This window comes from Aedes albopictus, chromosome 2 (genome assembly GCF_035046485.1).
Source record: "Aedes albopictus strain Foshan chromosome 2, AalbF5, whole genome shotgun sequence".
Classification (NCBI taxonomy): Eukaryota; Metazoa; Arthropoda; class Insecta; order Diptera; family Culicidae; genus Aedes; species Aedes albopictus.
This window is the reverse complement of record NC_085137.1, coordinates 452,349,043-452,374,217: the sequence shown is the minus strand read 5'-3', so window position 1 is coordinate 452,374,217 and position 25,175 is coordinate 452,349,043. Positions and strand designations below refer to the sequence as shown.

Sequence of the window (25,175 nt, the reverse complement as noted above, 5' to 3'; positions counted from 1 at the left end):
GAGCGGTTTCTACATACAATATTTCAGAGATTTCTTTATGAATTCGTTCAGGTATCCTTCCAAAAACTCAGTGATGTTATAGAGGATACTCCAAATTACTCATTGAGTAACCTTCCCTTGAGGATATACAAATAATGTTAACTCTAAAAAAACCAGATTAATTCACCTAGTGGTGATAGTGTCTATCTCATCGAATATGTTCGAAATACTGAGAAAAGTTTTTTTGAATAGCAATCATTTTAACAAATCCATCATCGATTTGGGAAACTTATTGATGGCACATATTCCGATGTTATGTTCAACGACAAAACAGAGCTGAAAAAATAGACCTCTCAGTTGACTGCTTGACCACCTTCACTTTATTCACAACTACAGATCACTCGAAAACTCAGCACACTGTCAGCTATATTTTATTTTCCTTGGTAACACGATTCATGTAAAATTTGAACTCCTTATGAGAAAGATGCAAAAAGGGAAATTTTCCATTCAAATTTTAAGCGCAATGAAAAGAGCGAGGGCTCATCCAACCGCACCCAAATTTTGTGCAGTAATTTTAGACGCAAGAGGAAATTGAAAAAAAAAACTTTATTCGGTGTTGATGCGATCAAATTATAATTTTTCCATAAAACGTTGATCCATCCTACTATATATTTACACCGCAGGAATCTGAAATGGTGTGATTTGATGAGATCGCCTTGGTCGCGATTTTGTTCTCTTGCATATATGAAAACTTGGACCATTTCTTCACTTTTAATCTTACCCAAAGTTTACTAGAGTATCAAAAAGCCACGATTTTATTAATCGCTAGCATTGATTTTGTTCACTTTTATAATACCGCTATTTGATGTGCCACGTACACCCGTTTCGGATCACTACCGGTAGTTTCTGATGTGATCTGAGGCTATTTTCTTGCTAACCGTTCGGCAAAATATTGAAACAGCCGCGATTTTATGTGTAGTATGCATGAATTTGGTTCACTTCTATATTTAACCACTTCCGGTGTAACACCCGCAACACTATTAACAGTCTTAGAAGTGGGTTAGACTGTTTTCTTGATGATCGTTCGTCAGATTCTCAAAAAAACCTCTATGGTTTAGTTCCCTTCTATATTTTACCACTTCCGGCGGGGCGCCCGTTACCAGTTCTGGAACACTACCGGTTCTGCCAAATATAGTCTGAGACTTTCTGCTGGTTAACTGTTCATTAGGTTATTGAAAAAGCCACGATTTTATGCGTCGTATGCATAGGTTCGGTTCACTTTTATATTTTACCACTCACGACGGAACACTCAAAATCGGTTCTCGAACACGACCTGTTGTCTCGAATATGATCTAAGACTATTTTCTTGCCAGCCATTCATCAGTTCTCTTTTGCATTTGATCTCTTTTGCATTTGGCCATTTCCGGCGGGATACCCGGAATCGATTCCGTAACACACTGATATGGTCCAAGACTATTTTCTTGCCAACTGTTCATCATGTTACTTACCTAATAAGCCGTTATTTGAGGTGTCGCATGTATGGGTTTGGTTCACTATTTAATTCGGCCACTTCAAGCAGGACATCCAGAACCGGTTCCGGAACACTACCGGTTTAGATATAGTCTGAGACTATTTTCTTGCTAACCTTTCATTAGGTTATCAAAAAAGCCACGCTTTGATGTGTCGCATGCATAGGTTTGGTTTACTTTCATATTTGGCCACTTCCGGCGGGACACCCGGAACCGGTTCCGGACTATCGGTTCAGATATTGTCGGTTCAGTCAGTCGGTTCAGTCAGAGTGGACTACGCGATTTTTGAACAGGTAAAGATAAGCGAAGGAATTCGATAACTTTGAACTTTTCGCCTTATTTTGATGCAGATGTTTCATTTCATAAAAGAACTATAGTATTTCAGAAAATAATGCGCTCAGTTTGCTATCCCAAGAGTTTGCAGGACTTTTCCCTACAGTCATTGAAAAACAGATGGTCCGGTTTGACTTAACGCCAACCATGTGGTCTGGAACTATTATCTAGCTAGACTTCCATTAGGTTATCAAAAAAGCCGCGCTTTGATGTGTCGCATGCATGGATTTGGTACACTTTTATATTTGGCTACTTCCGGTGGGACATCCGGAACCGGTTCCGGAACAGTACCGGTTTAGATATGGTCTGAGACTATTTTCTTGTTAACTATTCTTAGGTTAATAAAAAGGCCGCGCTTCGATATGTCGCATGCATGGGTTTGGTTCACTTTTAAATTTAGCCACTTCTGGTGGGACATCCGGAACCGGTTCCGGAACACTACCGGTTCAGATATGGTCTGAGAATAATTTCTTGCTAACCGTTCATCAATTTATCGAAAATGCCTCAGTTTGATGTGCCGCATGCATGGATTTGTCGCATTTTCATGTCTGACCTCTTCCTAGGGTACCGGTCCGGAACACCTATAAGGCCATAACTCTGGAACGACTGGACCGATCCGAACCATTTTCAATAGGAAACAATGGGACAAGATTCCGCGTCGAATGAACCGTCGGTCGTTGAAATCGGTTGATATTTACTATCTAAAAGTTAGGTGACCTTTTTTTTGTACACATACACACACAGACATCATCTCAACTCGTCGAGCTGAGTCGATTGGTATATGAAACTTGCCCCTCCGGGGCTCTATTAGAGTTAAACGGATAAAAAATAATACCGTTTTTTCTCGTTAAACGGGTCTCTATCATGTAACCTTCAAACGTATGTCAGCTTCTACCATGTCATAAGAAACACAATGCTCAAAAATCTTATAAAATCGTATTTCCAACTGGTTGTTTGTGTTGGAATTATATGAAAAAAAAAAATCCAAGCAGTTTTGCGACACGAACATGATTCAATATTTTTCCCTCAGAACTCCACTTTCAAACTACTGCCCAAACCGCATCGGTCAGCTTCGGTTTCCGACAATATCCCATTCATTATAGATGAGACACATGCTGTCAGAGGCTTCCTTTCCTGGCATAACAGAACCTTTTCACAACTGAACACATGTCACCACAAATCAAACATCAAAGCAGCAGTGGTAGGCACCAGTCGTCCTCCACAACCAGTTGCCATCGCTCTGGGGAAGCAGAACAACTGTACACATATCCTGACAGCAGTCAGACTAGAGCATGCATCCATTCAGATGAATATCCCGCCCCCATTCGAGGATGATGCCATCTCGTTGATTTTTCCTATATCCGGGTGTATACATATGAAGAGCCACAACAAGTGTGGAGAATGGACTCTCTGGAAAAAAAAAAATCGAAAAAGAACAGCTCTGAAAATCACTTGGATGTGTGTTTGCGGGTTTGAGTTCTTCTCCCCTTCCCCTTTCGTCCGAAAAGGTGGTGGTGTGACCAAAAATACACATAAATTAATGAACTTGGAGCGCACCCGAAGGCTCCGACCGACTGACGGGTGGCTGGCTTGCGACGACCGAACCCAAGCAACGGAACTGTCACATACCTCGAGTCATTTATAATGAAAAGCCATAAATCACCGGAGGATGTCAATTAAAAGCAATTTATGGGAGAATGGATGATTGTATCTTGGGAGATGATCCTGTCGTCTCTGACCCACCGACCGCCATCCGGGGTTCGTTCTTCCAAATCCGACGTTTCCTGGGTCATACATATAAGCTCGTTCATCTTTCGTTATGAAATTTGCTGGGATCAAGAAGGACTTCTCTGAAGGTACCCTCTGAAACGCGCGCCGTGGAACAAAGCATTCCTTATCCTTCGATGGGGTGTCCTCTCCGATGCATGGCGCTCTTTGAATTATTTAATTGGTATTTGCCCGTCCCCTCCGGAGAAATATTGCGCCGCTTGGAGAACCTCTTCAGAGAAGATGAAAAAGGACTTCAACAGCTCAAGGCTTTGATGTACCTTCATTGTACGCAGCATCAATCGATCGGCTCGTTAGGTTCATCAAGCATTACAATTTGTTTATAATATTTTTCAAGCCATTTCAAAGTACTCGAACGGGAGCCATCACTCTGGCTGACTGGGTGCGAAGAGAATAAAAATGGCCACCACTACGAGCCGATGCGGATCGAAAGACGAACGGGGCAAATGCTTTTAATGAAAGCACTAAATTGAGCTTAATGACTGTTTGATTATCCTCCGATAAAAAGCGTGCTGTTTCAATATTCGAGCAAGTACGGACGGACGAACGAGCAAGTATCGCCACCAGCATTTGGTGCAAGCCTTTTATGACCCTGGCTGAACCGCACATCGAGCTCCTCTGCAAGGTGCGAAGAAGCAAAGACTAGGACCCATTGGCCGGTGCTGCCGGAACGGACTTCCTCTCTAATGGGTTTCCGGCCACACGACTATTTGGCGGTACTGGAGGAGAGCTATGAGCACTGGATTCCGCCGATGTCGGTGATGTCGATTGAATACTACCTACGTTCCATAAAAAGTGCACACAATTACTCATGTGGATGTCGAAACACACTGAACTGGTCGTGAAGTACCGGATCTCTCTACGGTTTTGTAATGAGTACAGGACGAACCATAGATGGAGTGAAAAAGGTAACTGAAAATAACTATCGGTGGTATGAATGTGATATCGTTGGATTTGATTCAAATTCAAAATTTGAAGGCCAAAAGTTTTCGTGGTTTTTTTGTCACGAAAAGTAGAGCATGACAGATATGCTTTTAAAAAAGTAGTATAGAAGGTCATACAAGGTTATACAAGAGATATTTCTGAAGCAGTCATCCGAGAAATTTCTGAAAAAAATGTTCTTAAATAAATTTATTAAGAAATTCCTAGATGAATTTGTAAAGAATTTAATATAGGAACCTTTACAGAGTTTCTGAAGAAAATATAAAAGAAATAATGAAGATGTCGGGGATATCATAAATTTTTGAAAGAGTTCCCAAAAGTTCTGCTGAATAGATTCCTAGAGGATACATGGAAAGAATGTTTGAGAAACTTGTCATAGAATTCCCAAATAGATCTCTTGATTATTTTTTAGAAAATTGTCTGGAAAATACCTTAATAAAACTTTTGGAGGACTTTCTGAAAGCATCCCTGGGATGAGGCCATGGACGTATATATAAAGTAATCTTTGGAGGAATTCCTTATGCTCTGTTATGATCTATGTAAAAATCCTATGAAATATTTTAGGAGAATTTTCTGAATGAGTTTCTGAAGACATTTCTGAGGAAATTTCCAATGACATCCTTGCTGAAATTCATATAGGAATCTCCGGAAGAGTTCGTGTAGAGCTCTTATGATAGAACAAGAGTTGGTTACTCAAGTTTTCCAAATACCAGACAACCCCCCCCCCCCCCCAAAACTGGTACGCCCAAGGAAATGACTTCATAATTGCGCCTAAATAAAAAATATTCCGAGGAAATACCTCCATTTGACAATATTTTTCTGAAATTATCGCAGAAATAACATGCGTGTGGGAGTGTGGGAATTTCTTTTATGAGTTTTGCAAGATTTTTTTTCTTAAAATTAAAAAAAAAATCTTCAGAATTACCTCTACTCTGCAGATTCCTCTTATTATCCCTTTATCCCTTCAAAATTCTGACCACGTTTTTGCCTTTCTCGTACACCAAGGTGTACCGAAAGGCTATATGTTCACTCCAAAAATGAAATTTTGATAGAACCCCCGGAGGGCCAAGTCTTATATACCAATCGACTCAGCTCAACGAGTTGAGATGATGTCTGTGTGTATGTATGTGTGTGCGTGTGTATGTGTGTATGTGTACAAAAATGTCACCTCACTTTTGGATAGTAAATATCATCCGATTTCAACGCTTTCACTTTCAATCGACGCGGAATATTGTCCCATTGTTTCCTATTGAAAATGGTTTGAATCGGTCCAGCCGTTCCGGAGTTATGGCCATTTAGGTGTTCCGGACCGGTACCCCAGGAATGGGCCAGATATGAAAATGCAACAAACCCATGCATGCGACCCATCAAATCACGGCATTTTCGATTATCTGAGGAGATGAAGGAAAATAGTCTCAGACCATATCTGAACCGGTAGTGTTCCGGAACCGGTTCCGGGTGTCCCGCCGGAAGTGGCCAAATAAGAAAGTGAACATAACCCATGCATGCGACACGTCAAATAGCGGATTTTTCGATAACCAGTTGAATGGTAAGCAGGAAAATAGTTTCTGACCATGTTTGAGCCGGTAGTATTCCGGAACTGGTTCCGGATGTCCTGCCGGAAGTGGCCAATTAAAAATGTGTACCAAACCCAGGCATGCGACACATCAAAGAGCGGCTTTTTCGATAACCAGATGAACGATAAGCAGGAAAATAGATTCAGACCATGTTTGAACCAGTAGTATTCCGGAACCGGTTCCGGGTGTCCTGCCGGAAGTGGCCAATTTAAAAAGTGAACCAAACCCAGGCATGCGACACATCAAAGAGCGGCTTTTTTCGATAACCAGATGAACGGTAAGCAGGAAAACAGTTTCAAACCTCGTTTGAACCGGTAGTGTTCCGGAACCGGTTCCGGATGTCCTGCCGGAATTGGGCAATTAAAAAAGTGAACCAAACCCAGGCATGTGGCACATCAAACAGCGGCTTTTTCGATAACCAGATGAACGGTAAGCAGAAACATACTTTCAAACCTAGTTTGAACCGGTAGTGTTCCGGAACCGGTTCCGGATGTCCTGCCGGAGTTGGCCAATTAAAAAAGTGAACCAAACCCAGGCAAGCGACGCATCAAACAGCGGCTTTTTCGATAACCAGATGAACGGTAAGCAGGAAAATAGTTTCAGACTATATCTGAACCGGTTGTGTTCCGGAACCGGTTCCATCTGTCCCGCTGGAAGTGGTCAATTAAAAAAGTGAACCAAGCCCATGCATGTGATACATGGAAGAGCGGGGTTTTTCGATAACCAGATGAACGGTAAGCAAGAAAACAGTTTCATACCGTATCTAAACCGGTTGTGTTCCGGAACCGGTTCCAGGTGTCCCGTCGGAAGTGACCAATAAAAAAACAAACAAATCATCAAAAATGTTCGTTAACCAGTTACACGGGCAGCAAGAAAATAGTCTCTGACCACACTTAAGTTTACCGGCAGTGTTGCAGAATCAGGGTTGGATCCATTGCTGAAATTACGCAGGTGAACAAAATCGATGCAAGCGATTAATATGTGTAAAAGAACAAAATCTTGATAAAACTTTAAGCGATCTTGTCAAATTACATCATTTTAGATTCCTGAGGCGTCATTTTACAGTAGGATGGATCAACGTTGTATGGAAAAATTTAAATTTTATAGCACCAATCCCCTTCTGCGTCTAAAATTACTGCGAACAATTTTGATGCAACTGGTTGAGTCCTCGCGCTCTGTAACACGGTAGAAATTTGAATGGGCTTTAATAGGGGAAATTTCGCTTGCTTGCACTTTTTTTTGTCAAATTTTACATGAATCTTATAACTAATGATAATAAAATATAGGCTAAAGTGCGCAGAAAAAAAAATGCCGAAATGTCTTGATAATGATCGGCATCCAGTCAGTGCTAGTGAAGGTGGTCAAGCAGTCAACTGAGAGATTTGATATTTTTCAGCTCGGCCTATACGTTTAACATAGCGTCGGAATATGAGCCATCAATAAGTTTCCAAATTCAATTATGGCTTTGATAAAATTCTTGTTTTTCTGAATAAGGCTGACACAAATTTTGATTTTCTCTTAAGTCCAGAGGGGTCCCCCTTGGAAATTTTGGTCGGAATTCAACATCTTGAAGAAGTGCACAAATAAATAAACCAATAGATTTATCAATTTTAAAGTGAAATTAGAGTCTTCCAGAAGTTTTTTTTTATCAAAACCGATGAGTAAAGCGAAACTGGAAGCCTTTCCTCATTTTTTGGTTTTTGATGTACTATTAAATAACGAAGCAATATTTGCAAAATCAGGGATCAGGGTATCTTCTGATTTTTTTACGCAGTATAAAATGTTTTTCATTTTTGCAGAAACCATGTTTGAACAAAACTTCACAAAAAATGGTTTCTGCAAAAACGAAAAACATTTTGTGCCGCGTAACAAAATCAAAATATACCCTGATCCATACTCAACATGTGCACGAAAACCGATTTTGAAAATATTGCTTCGTTATTTTATAAAAAAATCAAAAACCAAAAAAAAATAGGAAATGCTTCCAGTTTCGCCTTAAGCGGTTTTGCTTAATTTTTTAATGAATTTTTTCATCAAACCCGAGCAGAGGGAAAAAGCTCAATAATGGCATATTTTGATATGGAGAACAAAAAGTGATATTTGTTTGTTTGAGATAAGAGGTAAAAGTACTGAAAAAAATATCTCAATTTTACTCCTGGAAGATCATCATCATAGCACATTTAGCTCTTGGTAAGATCTAACCAATAGCAGTGAGCTATTTGATTGATCTGCAAATATCATATTTTGCTATTGGTTAGATGGTCCAAGAATAAATTTTTGCTATTATTTTCAGTACTTTTACCTCTTATCTCAAACAAACCAATATCACATTATGATCGTCAGTACTTGAACTCTGCCCGGGAATACATTTATTATTTATCAACTCCACCCCTCATTGAAGAGTCAACGAGCACTGTGACAAAAGAAGAAAATGAGATTTATTCCGTTCTAGAGTATTCTCAGGATTCAGGAACACTTCGGCTTATGGCCGGAAAAAATGTTGAGTACATATTCGACGAGAAAGGCACTATCACCACTAGGTGGATTAACCTGGGTTTTTTTTTCAGATATTCTCCTAAGTATCATCCTAGACATTCATTAAGGAATTGCTCAAATGATATCTTCAGAAATTGCCTCAGAATTTCTTCTATGAGTTACCAAAAGGTTTTCCAAAAGGAGTTTTCAAGGAATTTCTTGAGACAATCGTCCAGAGATTTCTCAGAAATGTCTTCAGGAATTCCTTAAAGATTTCTTCAGCAATTTTCCGATAATTTTTTGAAGAACTTCTGAAAAAATCCTGCATGAATATCTGAACAATTTCCGCAGGGATACTTTAAGACATCCCAGAAGATATTTGTGATGGAACCATAAGAGCAATTTCTGAAATTCTTGTAAGGGCGTAGAACCTCTAAAATAAAATAGGCATTTTTTCTATATTTTGAAAACAATTCAATATCAAGAGATTCTTTATACAAATGTGTGAGAGCACATTTCAAGAAATTTCAAAAGAAACTCTTAGAGGAATATTTGAAAAAATCTCTGCAGTGATTTCCGAAGGAATCCTGAAATCCTGAAGAAAGAAATTTCTGAGACAATTCTGAATTTGTGAATTTTAAAAGAACCTCCGGAGGAATCTTTGGAGAAATTTTAAAAGAACAACTCTAGAAGAATTGTCTTTAAAAATCATGGGGAAACTTCTGAAGAAACGCACGGAAGGTTTTCTAAAAACAGTCTACGAGAAATTTTGGAAATGTGTTAAAAAGAATTAAAAATAATTTCCTGGAAGATTCTTTAAAGGAATTCTATTGGAATTTTTTTAAGAAACCCATTGGAATATCCACAAGGTTTTGTAAAGAAATTTATAAAGGAATATAGGGAAAATTTTCTATTAACAAAGCATGGAGGAATTCCAAAAGAAATTTTGATCATTTTCCTAAGGAATCCCTGGCAGAATTGTACAGGAAGCTTTAGAATAACGTTTAAAAGAATCAATGGAGGAATACCTTGAAGAACTCGTGAAGCAGTTCTCAGAGTATAAAGGAATTGTTGGGAGAATTTCTTTGAAAAATCTTTTCTGATAGAAATATAGGAATTCGTGGAAAATTTTTCAAAAAAATTATTAGAGAGATATTTGAAGGAATCTTTCGTGGACTTTTTATATAAATCGAGGAAGTTTTAACAGTGGAAATCTAAAAAGTATATCTAAAGAACTCGCTGGAGAGCTTTATTTTGAAAATATCTAGAATAAGGAACTTCTGAGAAAATTTCGAAAGAATACCTGGAGTTTGTCTTGGAGGAATTTTTGAAGCAACTTACTGAAAGTTGTCTAAGAAACCACCTCGAGAAACCGCTCGTATACTTTTTTCCGTACAAAATTTTTGAAATTTATATGGAGCGTAGACTTTGGCCAGACCACAAACCCCCTTCTCCCAACATTTATGTACAGCCACAAAAGAAATTCTTGGAGATATTTCTGCAGAAATCTCTAAAGGTATTCAGAATGAAATTTCTGAAATTTCTGAAGCAATCTATCGGTATCATTCTAAAAGAATACCTACAGAAACCAAACCCCTAGAGGAATTTCTGGTGGAAGCACTGGAAGATTTTCTTTAAGTATTCCAGGGAAAGAAAAAAATCTTGAGGGTTTCACAAAATTTATGAAAGGTTAAAAAAAATATGTGGAGGAATCTATAGAAAACAATCTGAAGAAATCCTTGGAGGATTTTTGGGGAAATAATTGGCGACAATTTTGAAGCTATCCACGAAAGATTCCCTTGAAGAAACTTGTAAGAATTTCTGAATGAATTTCTAGTGTAATTCCTAAAAGAATCCCTGAAGGGGGATGGTAACATAAGGCTGAACTTTACAAGGCTGAATGCACAAAGGGCTGAATACGAACATAGGGCTGAAATTACAAAAGGCTGAAAATGGAAAAGGCTGAAAATACGAAAATGCATGTATAAGTTATAGCACTTTTTACTTTTCTTGGACTAACGCCCGAACTGAGATTAAGCCTGTTTCTCAGCTTAAGCATATCGTGTAACAGTCACGGAGATACTCAATGCCAAATAAAGTCAAGAAAATTTTCATAATGAAAAGCTCTTGGTCCGAATGCGAATCGAACGCGTAACTGTCAGCAAGGACCTTAGTTTCGGAACTGAGCTTGAAGACACTAATGGTGCATACCAACCAACATAAAAAGGGACTGATAATATTAATGTTGTTAATTTTTCCTTCTTTAAACATAAGCCATTCTTTCGAGTCATGTTGTTTTGGAGATTGTTGACATAACGGCTACTAACAATATCATCAGAGATTTTCCCTTCTTCTATTTCAAATGCTATTCTTTGGAAAATACTATCTTAGTAATGTAGGCGTTCAATAATTCATATAGTAAAACTTTCCGATTCAGAACATAGTAACTGGAGCATGTTCCTCCAAAATGGCTTAGTTTGGCCAGCTATGAACTAGGGGACGGTAGGATGGTCAAGCTCAAGCAAAACGAATGCAAGTGCCACGGCTGAGTAAACGACCAACTAGCAGATTTTCAAGTAAAATGTTTATCGTAAAATCAGTGAAAGCGTGTAATTATTCCCAACTGGAGTGATACGTCTATTTGTCAGAGTTGTTAGTATTGAGGTTAATCTTTAGGCTGGTGCGTTTGAAAACTAGTCGAATCACTATTTCAGCCCTTTGATGCATTCAGCCTTCTGTAATTTCAGCCTTTTGTGTTTCAGCCTTTTGTACCTAACCCCCTAAAGGAGTTTCTATAGAATTGTTTGTAAAATGTTCCAAAGGAACCCAGTGAGAAATTTCTAAATACCTAAAGTAATTTGTTAAGGAACTTCTTGAGGAATTTCCGAAGGAATTCCTTGACTATTCCATTTCTTTGGAGATTTTTTTTTGTATTTTTCTCAAAATCCAAATAAAATGTAGTTTCTCTACATGTTTTTGTTAAGAGAAATTGATTTCATAAATATTTCAAACACTGATTTTTGATTAGGACTGTACTGACATTCGATTTCTCTACTTCGATCCTCAATTTGTGTTATCACAAAATGTGTATTGAGTTTTCCAAAAATTGTTTGGCTAAAGTACGAAAAAGACGACTACATCTTGCTATAGAAACAAAAAGAATATTCATTTAGTTTGTTTTGATTGAGTAATTAGCAAAAGAGAGAATCGATGAATATTAATCGATCAAGTCAGGCCCTAATGAAAAATCATTGTTGATTTGTTAGAGTCCAAATGTCATATTTTCATCACACAAATTAAACAAGCTACTGATTTCTAAATTCAACCAAAAACTGTAACTGTTGCAAACTGTTGCAATACTTTGATAATTCCCGGTGGATTGATATGATTTCACATAATTTTCTGATAATCTTAGATTGCAGGAATTACAAAAGTTTCAAAAAGGTATGGATCGAAACGATATGTTTAGGTTTTATGTATATGTTATGGTATCACTATGCAATGCAGCGCAGCGCCAGTGCCTGTCGCATACTCACTATCCGTTATTGATTTCAAAGAAGTGTATAATTCAGTGAAAAAAAGAGATTTGGCTTAAGTTCGAAAATGTTCTCTGGCGAAACTAATAAGGCTGATAAGTGCAAGGCGTGAGCAATTATTTTTGGAAACTAAAAATCGGTGTTGGGCTATTTTTTTAGTGTTGGAACGTATTGCTTTGCTGCAGGTGTTTTGAATGTCAAAAATTGTAATGCTGAACTTTTTGTATCAGCATCCGTTTTAAAATTATGAAGCTTTCACCAATAGCAGACACCCCTTGAAAGACATCAAATTTAATAACCCGATAACTGCATCAACCAGTCGAACTTCCCGCAATATCTCGCCAAGCACGAGTGGATTGATTCGATGATAATCGAAATCCTGCGAAACTTTTTTGATAACACCAATCGGGTGCCAATAAAGATCAACGATGCGATTTGCCGAACCCGTCTCCGAATCCAGTGCAGAGACAGACCGGTTTACTATTCTCGCTTTTTCTGTGGCACCGACGAAAAAAAATGTGGGTGGAAGAGATTCAGGGCGAAGGTGTTGGAAAAGTGGCTGAAAACTTTGATCATTAAAAAAGTGTTAGGTAGGTAGAGGTACCTACCAACCTCAGCTCAACTGCCACATGCCGTGTGCTGAAATGCGTGGCTGGCAGTAGCACAACTTGGGCAATTTATCTAACCTCTCTACTTATGGATTCCTAACGAAATTTCCGGAAGAAAGTTTTCTTTCACACACATTTGGCCACTTTGGAGTTTGATTTAGGTAGATGTGAAAATAATGTATTGTAGCTAATTATTATTTATATTCGAACATAGTACACAGTCAGTTGAAAGGGGTAGATTAGTTTTAGTCATGATGTCATTCAGACATTCTTCAAGAGGACTATGAGATTTCCTCAAAAGACAAAAAAACTTGCTTATACACACATTTTTGTGATCTTTGGGATTCCTTGTATATTCTCAATATATATGAAGTAATTTTTATCATAAATTAGATATTCTGGTTGAATTCGTGGTTCCATTTGTTCAGCTTGGTGCTCTCACTTTCATCCTACTCAAAACAGAAAAATATTACAAATGTTGTTAAAAATGACAAAAATAGATTTCATTTTGTTGTATGGTTTTTTCTATGTTAATATTCATAACAAAATTATGAAAACAAAATTGAAACAAAACCTTTTTATAACCGTCGAATAATCAAGACAACAATTAACTCAAACATTTGTTTTGATGATAGTGTATTTTAAATTCAAATGCTGTTAATTCTTAGATATCTCGGGAAGAATAATGCGCTCGTTTAAATGTTATTACTACATGATCACCGTTAAGTTGGTAAACTTTTATGTCAAGTATAGCTCTATCGTAAAAATCCATCCATTTCAAGAAGTCAAAATGAGGAAACCTGATTCGAAGACGGTCGCCATCGTATCGTAAATGTGAGTTTCTCGTTTTCAACTTTTCGTTCGAAATAACAATTACGCAGAATCATGATTACCCCTTCACATTTTGACCGACCCAGTATGCGCCACATTAAAACTAATTGACCAACTTTGTAGTGCTCCGAAGAGACTTGAACATACACACACCCACTAACTAACATCTGGTCCAGGGAATGCACATTGAATTCGAAACCACTCTCCATGCAAACTTGTTCCCCAACTAGACAACAGTAGAAACCGTAGAACCATAGTCGTAGAGTAGTTCCTGCCCCTATTTCTGCACAACCGCATGCCATGCACGCAAACCGAATGCCCCAGCAAGCGAACGAAAGAATGGTTTCAAACTACAATTAAACCGAACATTCCTTCCATATGCAAACCATTTTAACATGGAACTTTCTCTCCGCGTTCGTAACTAAACCAACTCTCAACTCAACTCCAACCCCACTCGAACCAAAAAAAAAAAAAAAAATAAAACGCACACCCCATTCGAGAAGAGGAACTTCCGGTTTTGATAATTCTGGACGTGGTTATTATTTTGCAAGCCGTCCATCACCACCATCATCATCATCGCCATCTGCCGGTGGCCCATCGCAGCATCAATACCATCCCTCGGCACCGTCATCCCCCTCATCATCCCAGCACCACTACCAGCAGCAGCAACCATCATCTCAAGGGGTGCCAACGGGTCCAGCGGGAACCTATTCCAGCGGTGCGATCGGATTCCACGGCGGACAGGACCGGCCCGATGCAGGCCGACCATGCTGTTCCGAGTGCTGTGGCCCTAGCAACTCCAACCGGTATCCACCGGGTCCAACCGGAACCGGTCCCGGATACCATCAAGCACCGTCGCCGCCGCAGTATCCCCCGCAACAGCACCAACAACACCAATATGGTGGCGGCGACCGACCCGATAGTCACGGACGGCCGGGGGCCTGGAACTATCTGAGTGGGGGTAGTGCCACCGGAGGACAGGACTACCACCAGGGTGCGTCGGCAGCAGGGAGTGCGTCGCATTCACAGCCCGGCCAGGATTACGGCAATCGAGGTGGTTATCAGCAACAGCAGCCACAGCCGCAGCAGCCTCAGTCACACTATCAACAGCAGCAGCAGCAGCAGCAGCAACACAGGCCTGATGCCAGCAGCGGAGGCAGCGGGGATCGGCAGCAAAAGTGAGTAGATTTCGCTTTGTGTGTTGTGTTTGTCCGAGTGCGAGTGGTTAATGTTAAAAGGGGGGTTTTCTCTTTTGGCTGCAGTGGATTTCATAATTTTGGCTGTTATTTCGAAAATTACGCATGTGAGCAAAAAAAATCCCATAAATTAATCCAAAGCTGCCAATAGCTAAAAAGGGCAAGGTATTTGGAGTACACAGGCTCCAAATTTCTCAAGCACAAATCTTGAGAACCGTCAAACGGATCTGGTTGAAAATGTAACTCAATATTTACTGTGCGGAAGCAAGCATCAAGTTACATTTTCACCCAGATACGTATGACGGTTCTATAAATTTGTGCTCGAGAAAATTGGAGCTGTGCACTCCAAATACTTTGTCCTTATAGCAAAATGGATATTTCAAAATATCATAGAAATTCAATAAAATATTGATTAGATATCTTCTTAAGATGATGTCCAAGAATTTGGTCCACCTTCATAAATATCTGGTGTTGGATTATGGAACACTTTCCTTGGCGCATTAAGAAATATATTTTTGATGTTGGAATATCTATTTACCTGAATCAACCTAAAATGAAAAATTATTTAATCTATATCCCTTTCGGGACGGAGCGCAAAAAAAGTTAAATTTTCAAACAAATTGCTCAACTTCAGCTCTCAAGCATTCTAAGATTTCTCAACAAAACAACATTTTTTTATCCCTCATTTGGAAGAAACACTCTATTTTTTTTTTTCATTTCGTGCTTTGACTAATTAGATAAATCGAAAATAAAACATATGGGTAATTCTCGCTGAGACGGCCCACTATTTATACCTTGTCTTCAAAAATTTTTAAGGTGCCGATTTTCTGAAAGTCCTCGCTAAAAAGTAAGGAAAATGCATTTGGTTACTCAAATTGATGGACCCCCCGTTAGTTAAAGCCACAACCATTTTTGCAGACCCCTCGATTTTGGTCAAATGGTGGCTCATTTAATCCGTTATAACTCGAAAGTTTCCCCAGAAACCACCTCAAAACAAATTGTTGTTGAAACGAGGAAAGATAGAGCTACTATTAACAGTGCCGGATTTAGACTTCGGGGGGCCCGGGGCAAACCCTATAAAGTGGGCTCCCAACAGCAACATTCTGAAGATTTATATTTTTTTTTCTTCAATGTTGTGCATTGTTCGTATTTTTACTTTTTTTAGTTTTTACGAACACGAATGATGTTGTTTTTCTGATAATCAACCGAAATGGTATGTTAGACGTACCTAATGACTGAAGTTCATAGGCACAATTTATTTTGAAAAAAAATGGATAAATTGAGTGGAAAAATTGCGAAAAAAAATCCACGTAGTTCTGATGGGGATTGAACTCACGTCTTCGCAAGACAGGGCGCGTTAACCAACACCGCCATAGAAAAGCTGACAGTTCTTTGAAATAGAAAGTCAACCTGAATCCAACACTCACCACACCCCACGTTTTTCTTCGCAATTCACCAACTCCATCGGTCCTTAGATGTCCAATTCCAATATTCTCTGATAATAATACTTAGGCATATTGTGAAATTATATTTCGAATTGCAATATTCTATGAGTATTTCAAGATTCAGATAGAAAAAAGGTAGGACACCAGGGGAACTTTAGCAATACATTCTCGAAAACATAAGTGAAACTCAAAATATAGAAATATTAAACCGCAGCTCCGCCATGTTTTTGGAAATAAGATTTCCAAAACTGCCCCGAATTTTCGAAACATCTTCTGGAATCATTATCTTCTCTTTTATATGATTACATCTGTACTCAATGAACTGATGCAGATAGGTACTAACTAGTAGTTTTAGATTGTAATTTTATAATCAATAGACTGATTTTGAAGTTACTCCGCAAAACTTCTTATAACACTCTGTGCTTACCCGACTAGAAGATTCTAACAAAAATATAACATAATTATAACAAACCATGATATGTATAACTCATTGTGATATAATCATGTTTAGCATCTTTGGTGTTTAAAAATATTATAACTCAATTGTATCATTTTAACGATGTTAACCAAACCGATAACCATTCGCTCCATCCTGTTGTCGAGCTTACACCACGAGATGTCCCAGGCGCATACCACTTCGCTTCAATTCTTGTTTTGTCAGGTAAGTTGGACAGTCACGGCGCTTCATTTACCGTTATTATCAAAAAAAATATACCATCAAAACCTGAAACGCCAATCTCTTTCTTCATCATTCCTACACCTCTGGACAAATTTTGAGAATAATCGTTAGACGAATTTTTGAGTTACGCCCTTTTAAAGGGCCTAACCCCTAAAAAATATAGAAAAACTACATATTTCATAACAGAAGCATGCTTCTGCCATCAAAATTTGAAACGCCATTCTCTTTCTTTATCATTCCTACACCTCTGGATAAATATTGAAAGTCATCGTTGGACGAAATTTTGAGTTACGCCCTTTTAAAGGGCCTTACCCCTAAAAAAAATAGGGGTTTCTATAGAATACCATCATATTTCATAACAGAAGTATGCTCCAAAGTCCAAAATAACGAACAGTATCATTAATAATGCTACAATTTGATACTATGTACTAATATTGAATGCATTGTGTGTAAAAATTAGCCATAACGCCAGTATAAGGGAAGTATTCTTTAACCTGTAGGATACGGACGTTGTTGGCTTCATTTACTATTATAGCCAGAACAATGTACAATGAAAAACATAAACGACAGTTCATTTACTTTTTCATTTATATAGTTAATGCACACCCATAAACTGAATTTAAAAATAATGTTGGTCAAATTCTCCAGTTACGCCCATTTGAAGGTCATAAGTACTTATAGTAGAATTATTATAAAACTTAGTTTCATTTAATCACGTTTATTCTTCGGTAACGTACATAGTTTAGCAGATAAATATAGAACTATCATTACAATTGATCATCTCAATCCTTAGTTTTGTATGTTTATTAATTGAAAACAGCATTCACCAAAAAATCTAACGAATGAGATAGGCACATGCCATCGCTTGTTTTGTCATTAAAAAAGCAAGACAAAAAACTTACATCCCACGCTATGAATGGCAATTGATACAAACATGATTGCTCCCTACATGTTTGAAAATACTTCCCTTATATTAGCGTAATGGCCAATTTGTATACAAACATCAATACAAATAGCCAATATTAGCGCATAGTATCAAATTGTAGCATTATTAATAATACGTTTTATTATTTGGGACTTCAAGGCATGCTTTTGTTATGAAATATGATAATTTTCTAAAGAAACCCTGATTTTTTAGGGGCTTGGCCCTTTAAAAGGGCGTAGTCTAACGATTATTTTAAAAAAAAATTTCAGAAGTGTAGGAAAGATAAAGAAGGAGCATGGCGTTTCAGGTTTTGATGGCAGAAGCATGCTTCTGTTATGAAATATGATGGTATTCTATAAAACCCCTATTTTTAGGGGTAAGGCCCTTTAAAAGGGCGGAACTCAAAATTTCGTCTAACGATTATTTTAAAAATTTATCCAGATGTGTAGGAATGATAAAGAAAGAGAATGGCGTTTCAAATTTTGTTGGAAGAAGCATGCTTCTGTTATGAAATATGATGATTTTCTATAGAAACCCTCATTTTTTAGGGGTTAGGCCCTTTAAAAGGGCATAACTCAAAAATTCGTCTAACGATTATTTTCAAAATTTGTCCAGAGGTGTAGAAATGATAAAGAAAGAGGATGGCGTTTCAAATTTTGATGGCAGAAACATGCTTCTGTTATAAAATATGATGTTTTTCTATAGAAACCCTGATTTTTTAGGGGTTAGGCCCTTTAAAAGGGCGTAACTCAAAATTTCGTCTAACGATTTTTTTAAAAATTTGTCCAGAGGTGTAGGAATGATGAAGAAAGAGAATGGCGTTTCAGGTTTTGATGGTATATTTTTTTTGATAATAACGGTAAATGAAGCACCGTGACAGTGGTATATGTCCCGCCGAAGCTGGGGAGGATACCGCACCAAACCTGAATGGGTGTTCAACATTCCAGCCTCTTCATCGTACCTCTGCCACCAACAACCGACCCGAATCCCATCACAAGTTGCTGGTGTATTACCAAAACATCGGTGGAATCAACACTCGCGTATCGGATTACCGCATAGCGTGCTCTGACTGCAGTTACGACGTTTACGCCTTCACCGAGACGTGGTTAAACAGTGAGACAATTTCAAGCCAGATTTTTGGTACTAGTTACAACGTGTTCCGCATGGATCGAAACCAACAAAATAGCAGGAAAAAATCCGGTGGTGGTGTATTGTTAGCCGTAAATGTTAAACTTAAGGCTCGTCAGTTGTCGATTCCAGGATCAGAAGCCGTTGAACAGGTTTGGGCAGCAATAAGTTTCCGCACTCATACTTTGTTCATCTGTGTATTATACATTCCCCCAAAGATGTCGCAAGATTTAATTGTTATCGATCAGCACATAAATTCGCTCAGTTGGATTTCCAGCCAAATGAAAATTAGGGATAGTCTACTGATTCTCGGCGATTTTAACCTACCAGAAATCAAATGGAAGCATTGCAATTCAAATTATCTCTACCCAGACGTCTCCCGTTCCTCGATCAGCCCATCAGTCTCAAAACTCATCGATAGCTACAACCTGGCGCGCATTACCCAAATGAATTTCATTGAAAACGATAACGATCGGATGCTGGATCTTTGCTTCGGTAGCTTTGATGGAAATGTTGATATCTCACTGATGGAGGCTCCTTCCAGTCTTGTAAAACCAACGAAATACCACCCTTCCTTACTCGTTGAAATAACTAGTACATCACCTTGTGTCTTCATTGATCCAGCTGAGACGTTGTACTATGACTTCAAAAATGGCGATTATAGCGGCATGAATATGTTTCTCTCTAACATCAATTGGCTGAACTACATCAATCAGGACCTCGAATCTTCAGTTGCTACGTTTTCTAACATCGTTTCGTACGCCATTGAACAATTCGTTCCTATGCGTTCCAGGAAGTCTCCTCCAAATCCTCCGTGGAGTAATAGTCGTCTGAAGCAGTTGAAAAGGTTAAAACGTTCAGCTCTGCGCAAGTACTCGAAATTCAAAACCCAGCGTAGCAAACGGAACTACTATACTGCCAATTCTCGCTACAAACGTCTCAACAACACGCTATTTAATTCCCACCAACGGAAAGTTCAACAAAAATTGCGTCATGATCCCAAGGCATTCTGGAACCACGTCAACGAGCAACGGAAGGAAACTGGTCTCCCCACGGTCATGTTTAAGGGTAGCATGGAGAGCTCGTCGACTAAGGACATCTGCGATCTCTTTCTTAGTCAGTTTACTGACGTTTTCGTATCGGAAACTCTAAATGAGCACCAAATTTTCCTAGCCGCAAACAACATCCTGGTTCATCCTCCGTAATGCTTGTTCCTCTTTGAAAGGGTCAACTAGTTGCGGTCCGGATGGAATTCCTGCAATTGTTTTGAAGAAATGCTGTTCTTGGTTAGCCGCGCCCCTATCTCATATTTTCAACTTGTCACTACAAGTTAGAGCATTCCCAGATCGCTGGAAACAATCGTACATCTTCCCAGTTTTTAAAAAAGGAAACAAACGTGACGTTAGCAACTATCGTGGCATAGCAGCTCTGTGTGCTGTTTCTAATGTCGTTTTCGTTTTTGCGGTGTAGCTACACCGGTGCAGCACTTTTGCACCGAAAATGTTCGTTTTTGATTTTCGTGCTGCATCGGTGTAGCACTTTTTCTGCACCGCTCATGATAGTGCAGCACTCAAAAAATCGGGAGTGTAGCAGGTGTACACCGCGTCCACCAATCAGCGTTTGCAAAGTTGTCAATATTTTGGTTTTTATACACGCACACCAATGCAACTACACCAAAAACGTTCGTTTTTTCAGCGAAAAGTGTAGCACAAAACGGTGTAGCATCGCCACAAAAACGAAAACGACATAAGTTGTTTGAGAAAATTGTTTATGATTTTTTAATGCACAACTGCAATCGCATCATCTCGAAGAGTATTGTGTTGTTCTTTGCTGTGCATGCATCGCTCCTGTAAGGGGTGAGTATGGCAGCATAATCGATCGCGTTCGCTATTGTCTCGAGTGAAAATCAAAACAATAGATGCGCGGGTGCTTAGTGTTCAGTATTGTGTTGTTCTTTGCTGTGCATGCATCGCTCCTGTAGGGGTGAGTATGGCAGCATAATCGATCGCGTTCGCTATTGTCTCGAGTGAAAATCAAAACAATAGATGCGCGGGTGTTTAGTGTTCAGTATTGTGTTGTTATTTGCTGAGTATTGTGTTGTTCTTTACAGAGAAGAACATTAATCAAGACAACTAGATGATCGGCATTGAACCACAAAAACCCCACAACAATTAGTGAGATCTTTCCAATATTATTTATTGATAAATAATTCTACTTCAGTATATTTACTTTATAACTGCATATAAGTTGAAAATTCGCTATTTTCAACATCCTTTCATCTATTGGAAGATGCTTCAGTTCTGGGCTCTTTCTAAGTTGATGAAGGGATTTATAAATGCTTGCAAGGACTTGGCCAGGTGTGTGGAGCTGAGTGAATCTATGACATTGTAGATAGTAGCGACATCAGCAATGTCAATGGAAATATTCAACTTTGCAACTCCATCCAAGATTTGTGCAAGTATTCATGCTATGCTATGCTATGCTAACTGCAATCGCATCATCTCGAACTATCAGCATGGTTTTATGCCAAAACGTTCGACTAACACTAATTTAATCGCATACACGTCGTTCATAGCATTATCCCTACAAAAAGGCCAACAAGTAGATTCGATCTATACGGATTTTTCAGCTGCCTTCGATAAAATCAACCATCAAATAGCTGTTGCCAAATTTGAGCGTCTCGGATTCGGTGGACCGTTTCTCCGTTGGCTGAAATCCTACTTACAGGGGATAGACAAAATGATCGGGACAGGCAAAATTTTCACTTTTCAAAAAATGTTCAATTAGCTGTAACTTTCCGAAAAGTGCATCAAATATTCTCAAATTTTTACTGTAAGTTCTTCAACTAGTTGTGTATCAGTGGACAAAATTTGGAAAAGATCGGACAATTCTTCACGAAGTTATAAAGATTTTTGAAAAAGGTAAAATTATCCGACGGTCAACTTTGAGCTGTTATATCTCCGGATTCAATGAACCGAATGCAATGAAATTTCGACCATTTATGACTTATATAATGAGCTATGAAAAACCATTACCTTAACCTAATATTCTTAACACGGAAGAAAATTATAACGATAAGATTATTTTTCTAATAAAACATCAAATTACCCAAAACATCAACATCGTTTCAAAATTCAATATGCAAATTATAGTTCATTTAGTTTCCCTCTAATTGACTGATATATAAATGCGTTTTGAAGGAAAGTAAGAACATAGCCGCCAATAAGTCGAAAAAGTAATGGGATGCATATTAAAAATAGACCAATTTACTAAAAAATCGTGAAAAAAATAAAATCGCTATAACTTTTTCGCTTGTTAATAATTTCAAGTTAAGTCAAATGTTTTCCAGAGTTCATTATATAAGTCATGAATTGTCAAAATTTCATTGCAATCGGTTCATTGAATTTTGCCTGTCCCGATCATTTTGTCTATCCCCTGTATGTGATCGTGAAATGGCTGTCAAGATTGGAGACTGCATTTCGCCCTTTTTCCTCGCTAGTTCAGGGGTACCGCAAGGTAGTCACTTAGGGCCACTCATATTTCTAGTATATCTGAATGACGTGCATTCCCTACTTGAAACGTGTAAGCTTTCCTTTGCTGACGACTTCAAATTATATTTTGTTGTAAACGACGTTCGTGACGCACTTTTCCTGCAATCTCAACTAGATGTGTTCATTGGCTGGTGTGAAACAAATCGAATGGTGCTAAATGCTGGTAAATGCTCAGTGATTTCGTTCTCCCGTAAACGCTCAACATTACACTTTGACTACAAAATACGATCTACCGTTCTTAAAAGAGAGTCAGTGGTTAAGGATCTAGGTGTTTTATTAGATGTCAAACTAACTTTTAAGGAACACGTCGCTTTCGTAACTTCTAAAGCTTCAAAAATGCTTGGTTTTATATTCCGTGTGGCGAAACATTTCAAAAATATTCAATGTTTGAAATCCCTGTATTGTTCATTAGTGAGGTCAATCTTGGAGTATTCGTCGGTTGTTTGGTCACCGTATTATATGAATAGTAAACTGCAGATCGAAGCAATTCAGCGCAAGTTTATACGTTTCGCTTTACGCCATCTGCCATGGAACGACCCCAACAATCTGCCAAACTACAACGAGCGCTGCAAACTGATAGGGCTAGAGCTGCTAAGTGCGCGGCGCGATGTAGCCAAAACGCTTTTCATTTGAGACCTTCTACAGTCGAACATTGACTGTCCACATTTGTTGTCACTCCTTAACATAAATATGCCCCATCGACAACTTCGCTCTAATGCCTTTCTTTTTATTCGAGGAGCTCGAACAAATTATGCTCATAATGAACACGGTCAGAAAATTCACTCATTTTTGAGCTAAAGTGGGACAACTCAAAATTGAGTAAATTTTTTTTCCAGCGATAGCGCTGGCCCAAGTGCGAAAATCTCATCAGTTTAAGTTGTATAATATTCTTGCTGATGTGAAGAATATTATACGGCTTAAACTGTTTGGATTTTTGCACTTGGGCCAGCGCTATCGCTGGAAATGCAATTTACTCATTTTTTGAGCTGTTCCAGTTTAGCTCAGTTTTGTGTGAATCTTACTCATTTTAGAGTAACATTTTCTTAGCGTGAACCTTTTACTAGTATGTGTCGCTGCTTCAATCGTTGTTCTCATGTTTTTGATTTTCATTTACCTCGTTGTACCCTTCGTAAAATGTTTTGTCAAGTTTTTCCGGCTTCTGTATGAATTGTTTGTTTCTGTTAGTTTAGATAGGTTTAAAATTAATTAGATTATAATTAGTATTAGAATTAAGCAAAATTGTATCATTTGGAATGTATGTAATTCTGTTGATATTAAAAGAAGAGATAAGAAATGAGATAAGATATTGTGCTATAAATGTTGTTCAATAACTCATTGTGAAATAATTTAGTTTTGATTCCTTGACATTCAGAACATCATTTTACACAATTGTATCAAAATATGATAGAAACTAGTTTTCTTGAAGCTAAAATTTATATCATATTGTGTTAAAATTTTGATCTGATTATAACAAAATAGGTTATTATTTTGATTAGACCGGTGTGCTTTTTGTTACGATTTTAGTTATTTTAACATCATCCTGCATCTAGTTTATAACATAATGAGTTATAGAAAAATTTCATAATATCATATCACAATGTGTTATAAACATGATATATTTTTCTAGTCGGGTAGAGACGTTCTTGTGTAGTAACAGTAACTCACAGAAAAAAAAAATCTACTGAACTCAATAAGAACTTTCAAGGGGTTTTGGAGAAACTCGCGTATTTCAAAATAAAACAAAAACTTCGTTCTACCAAATTGCTGAATACTATTATGTCTATCTAGAGATGAATTTGCTGCAATCAATCATTACAACTGATCCCTCAAAATAGTCATTTTTGGAAAAACTTTTCGATTCCAAACAGCCCAAGTAACACACTTGTCACAGAAGAGTCACAGCGGCGCAGGTTTTTGTTGCGCCGGAGTCACTGTGACTTACTGCTAACAAATAAACACTTTCTTGTTAGAAGTAAGTCTCATTGACTTCTGCGTTTCAAGAACCTACGCCGCCGTGACTCTTCTGTGACAAGTGTGTTACTTGGGAGTTGGATTGTTAAGTATTTTAAATATTGCTTTTAGCTCAATCGAAAGAGCAAATTTCTTTGCTTCAAAATATAAATCAACAAATCAGTTTTATGATTTTAGAGCTCATACCGAAAAAAAAAATCCCTGAAAAACTTCAAATCCAATCTGCAAATAGCTCGAGTGCTTCAAAATTATGATATTTTGGATTTCGATTTCAGATTATGAATTTATGTATATGGATACCCTTGAAGAACCCAATTATAACCAACCTAGAACTTGCATAAAATATAATCGTCTTTGTTGTGCATTTTTTATGGTTTCATGAACAAAATATATAGAGCTCATGGATTCTTGGGAGGCCCCCCTGATCGGGGGGCCCGGGGCACTTGCACCCTTTGCCCCCCCCCCCCCTTAAATCCGGGACTGACTATTGACAATAATAAAAGTTGGGTCGGCCATATTTATTTTGGCCGCCATCTTGGATTTTTATACCAAAAAAATTTTTTCACCATGATGGCAACCACCGATTTACAATATTTTTGCTTCAATTGAAACCTGAAGCATTTTTACATAACATATCAAAAAATTGGAGATGTCTTTTTCTTCTTTCAAAAGTTATCTGCCA

General features: G+C 38.1%; 2 protein-coding genes across 4 annotated transcripts in view; both read left to right on the top strand.

The window, feature by feature from the left end:
* LOC134288597 (uncharacterized) overlaps window positions 1–25,175 on the top strand; it is a 385,031-nt gene that overhangs the window by 190,988 nt on the left and 168,868 nt on the right. The gene's annotated exons all lie outside the window — the stretch shown is intronic.
* LOC115255807 (prisilkin-39) overlaps window positions 1–25,175 on the top strand; it is a 216,563-nt gene that overhangs the window by 138,004 nt on the left and 53,384 nt on the right. For 2 of the 3 annotated variants that reach the window (XM_029853983.2, XM_029853987.2), the window contains one exon: window positions 14,102–14,776. In XM_029853983.2, coding sequence (XP_029709843.2) covers window positions 14,102–14,776 — 675 coding nt within the window. The remainder of the gene's footprint in view (window positions 1–14,101; window positions 14,777–25,175) is intronic. The other variant, XM_062853893.1, reaches the window with a different exon arrangement.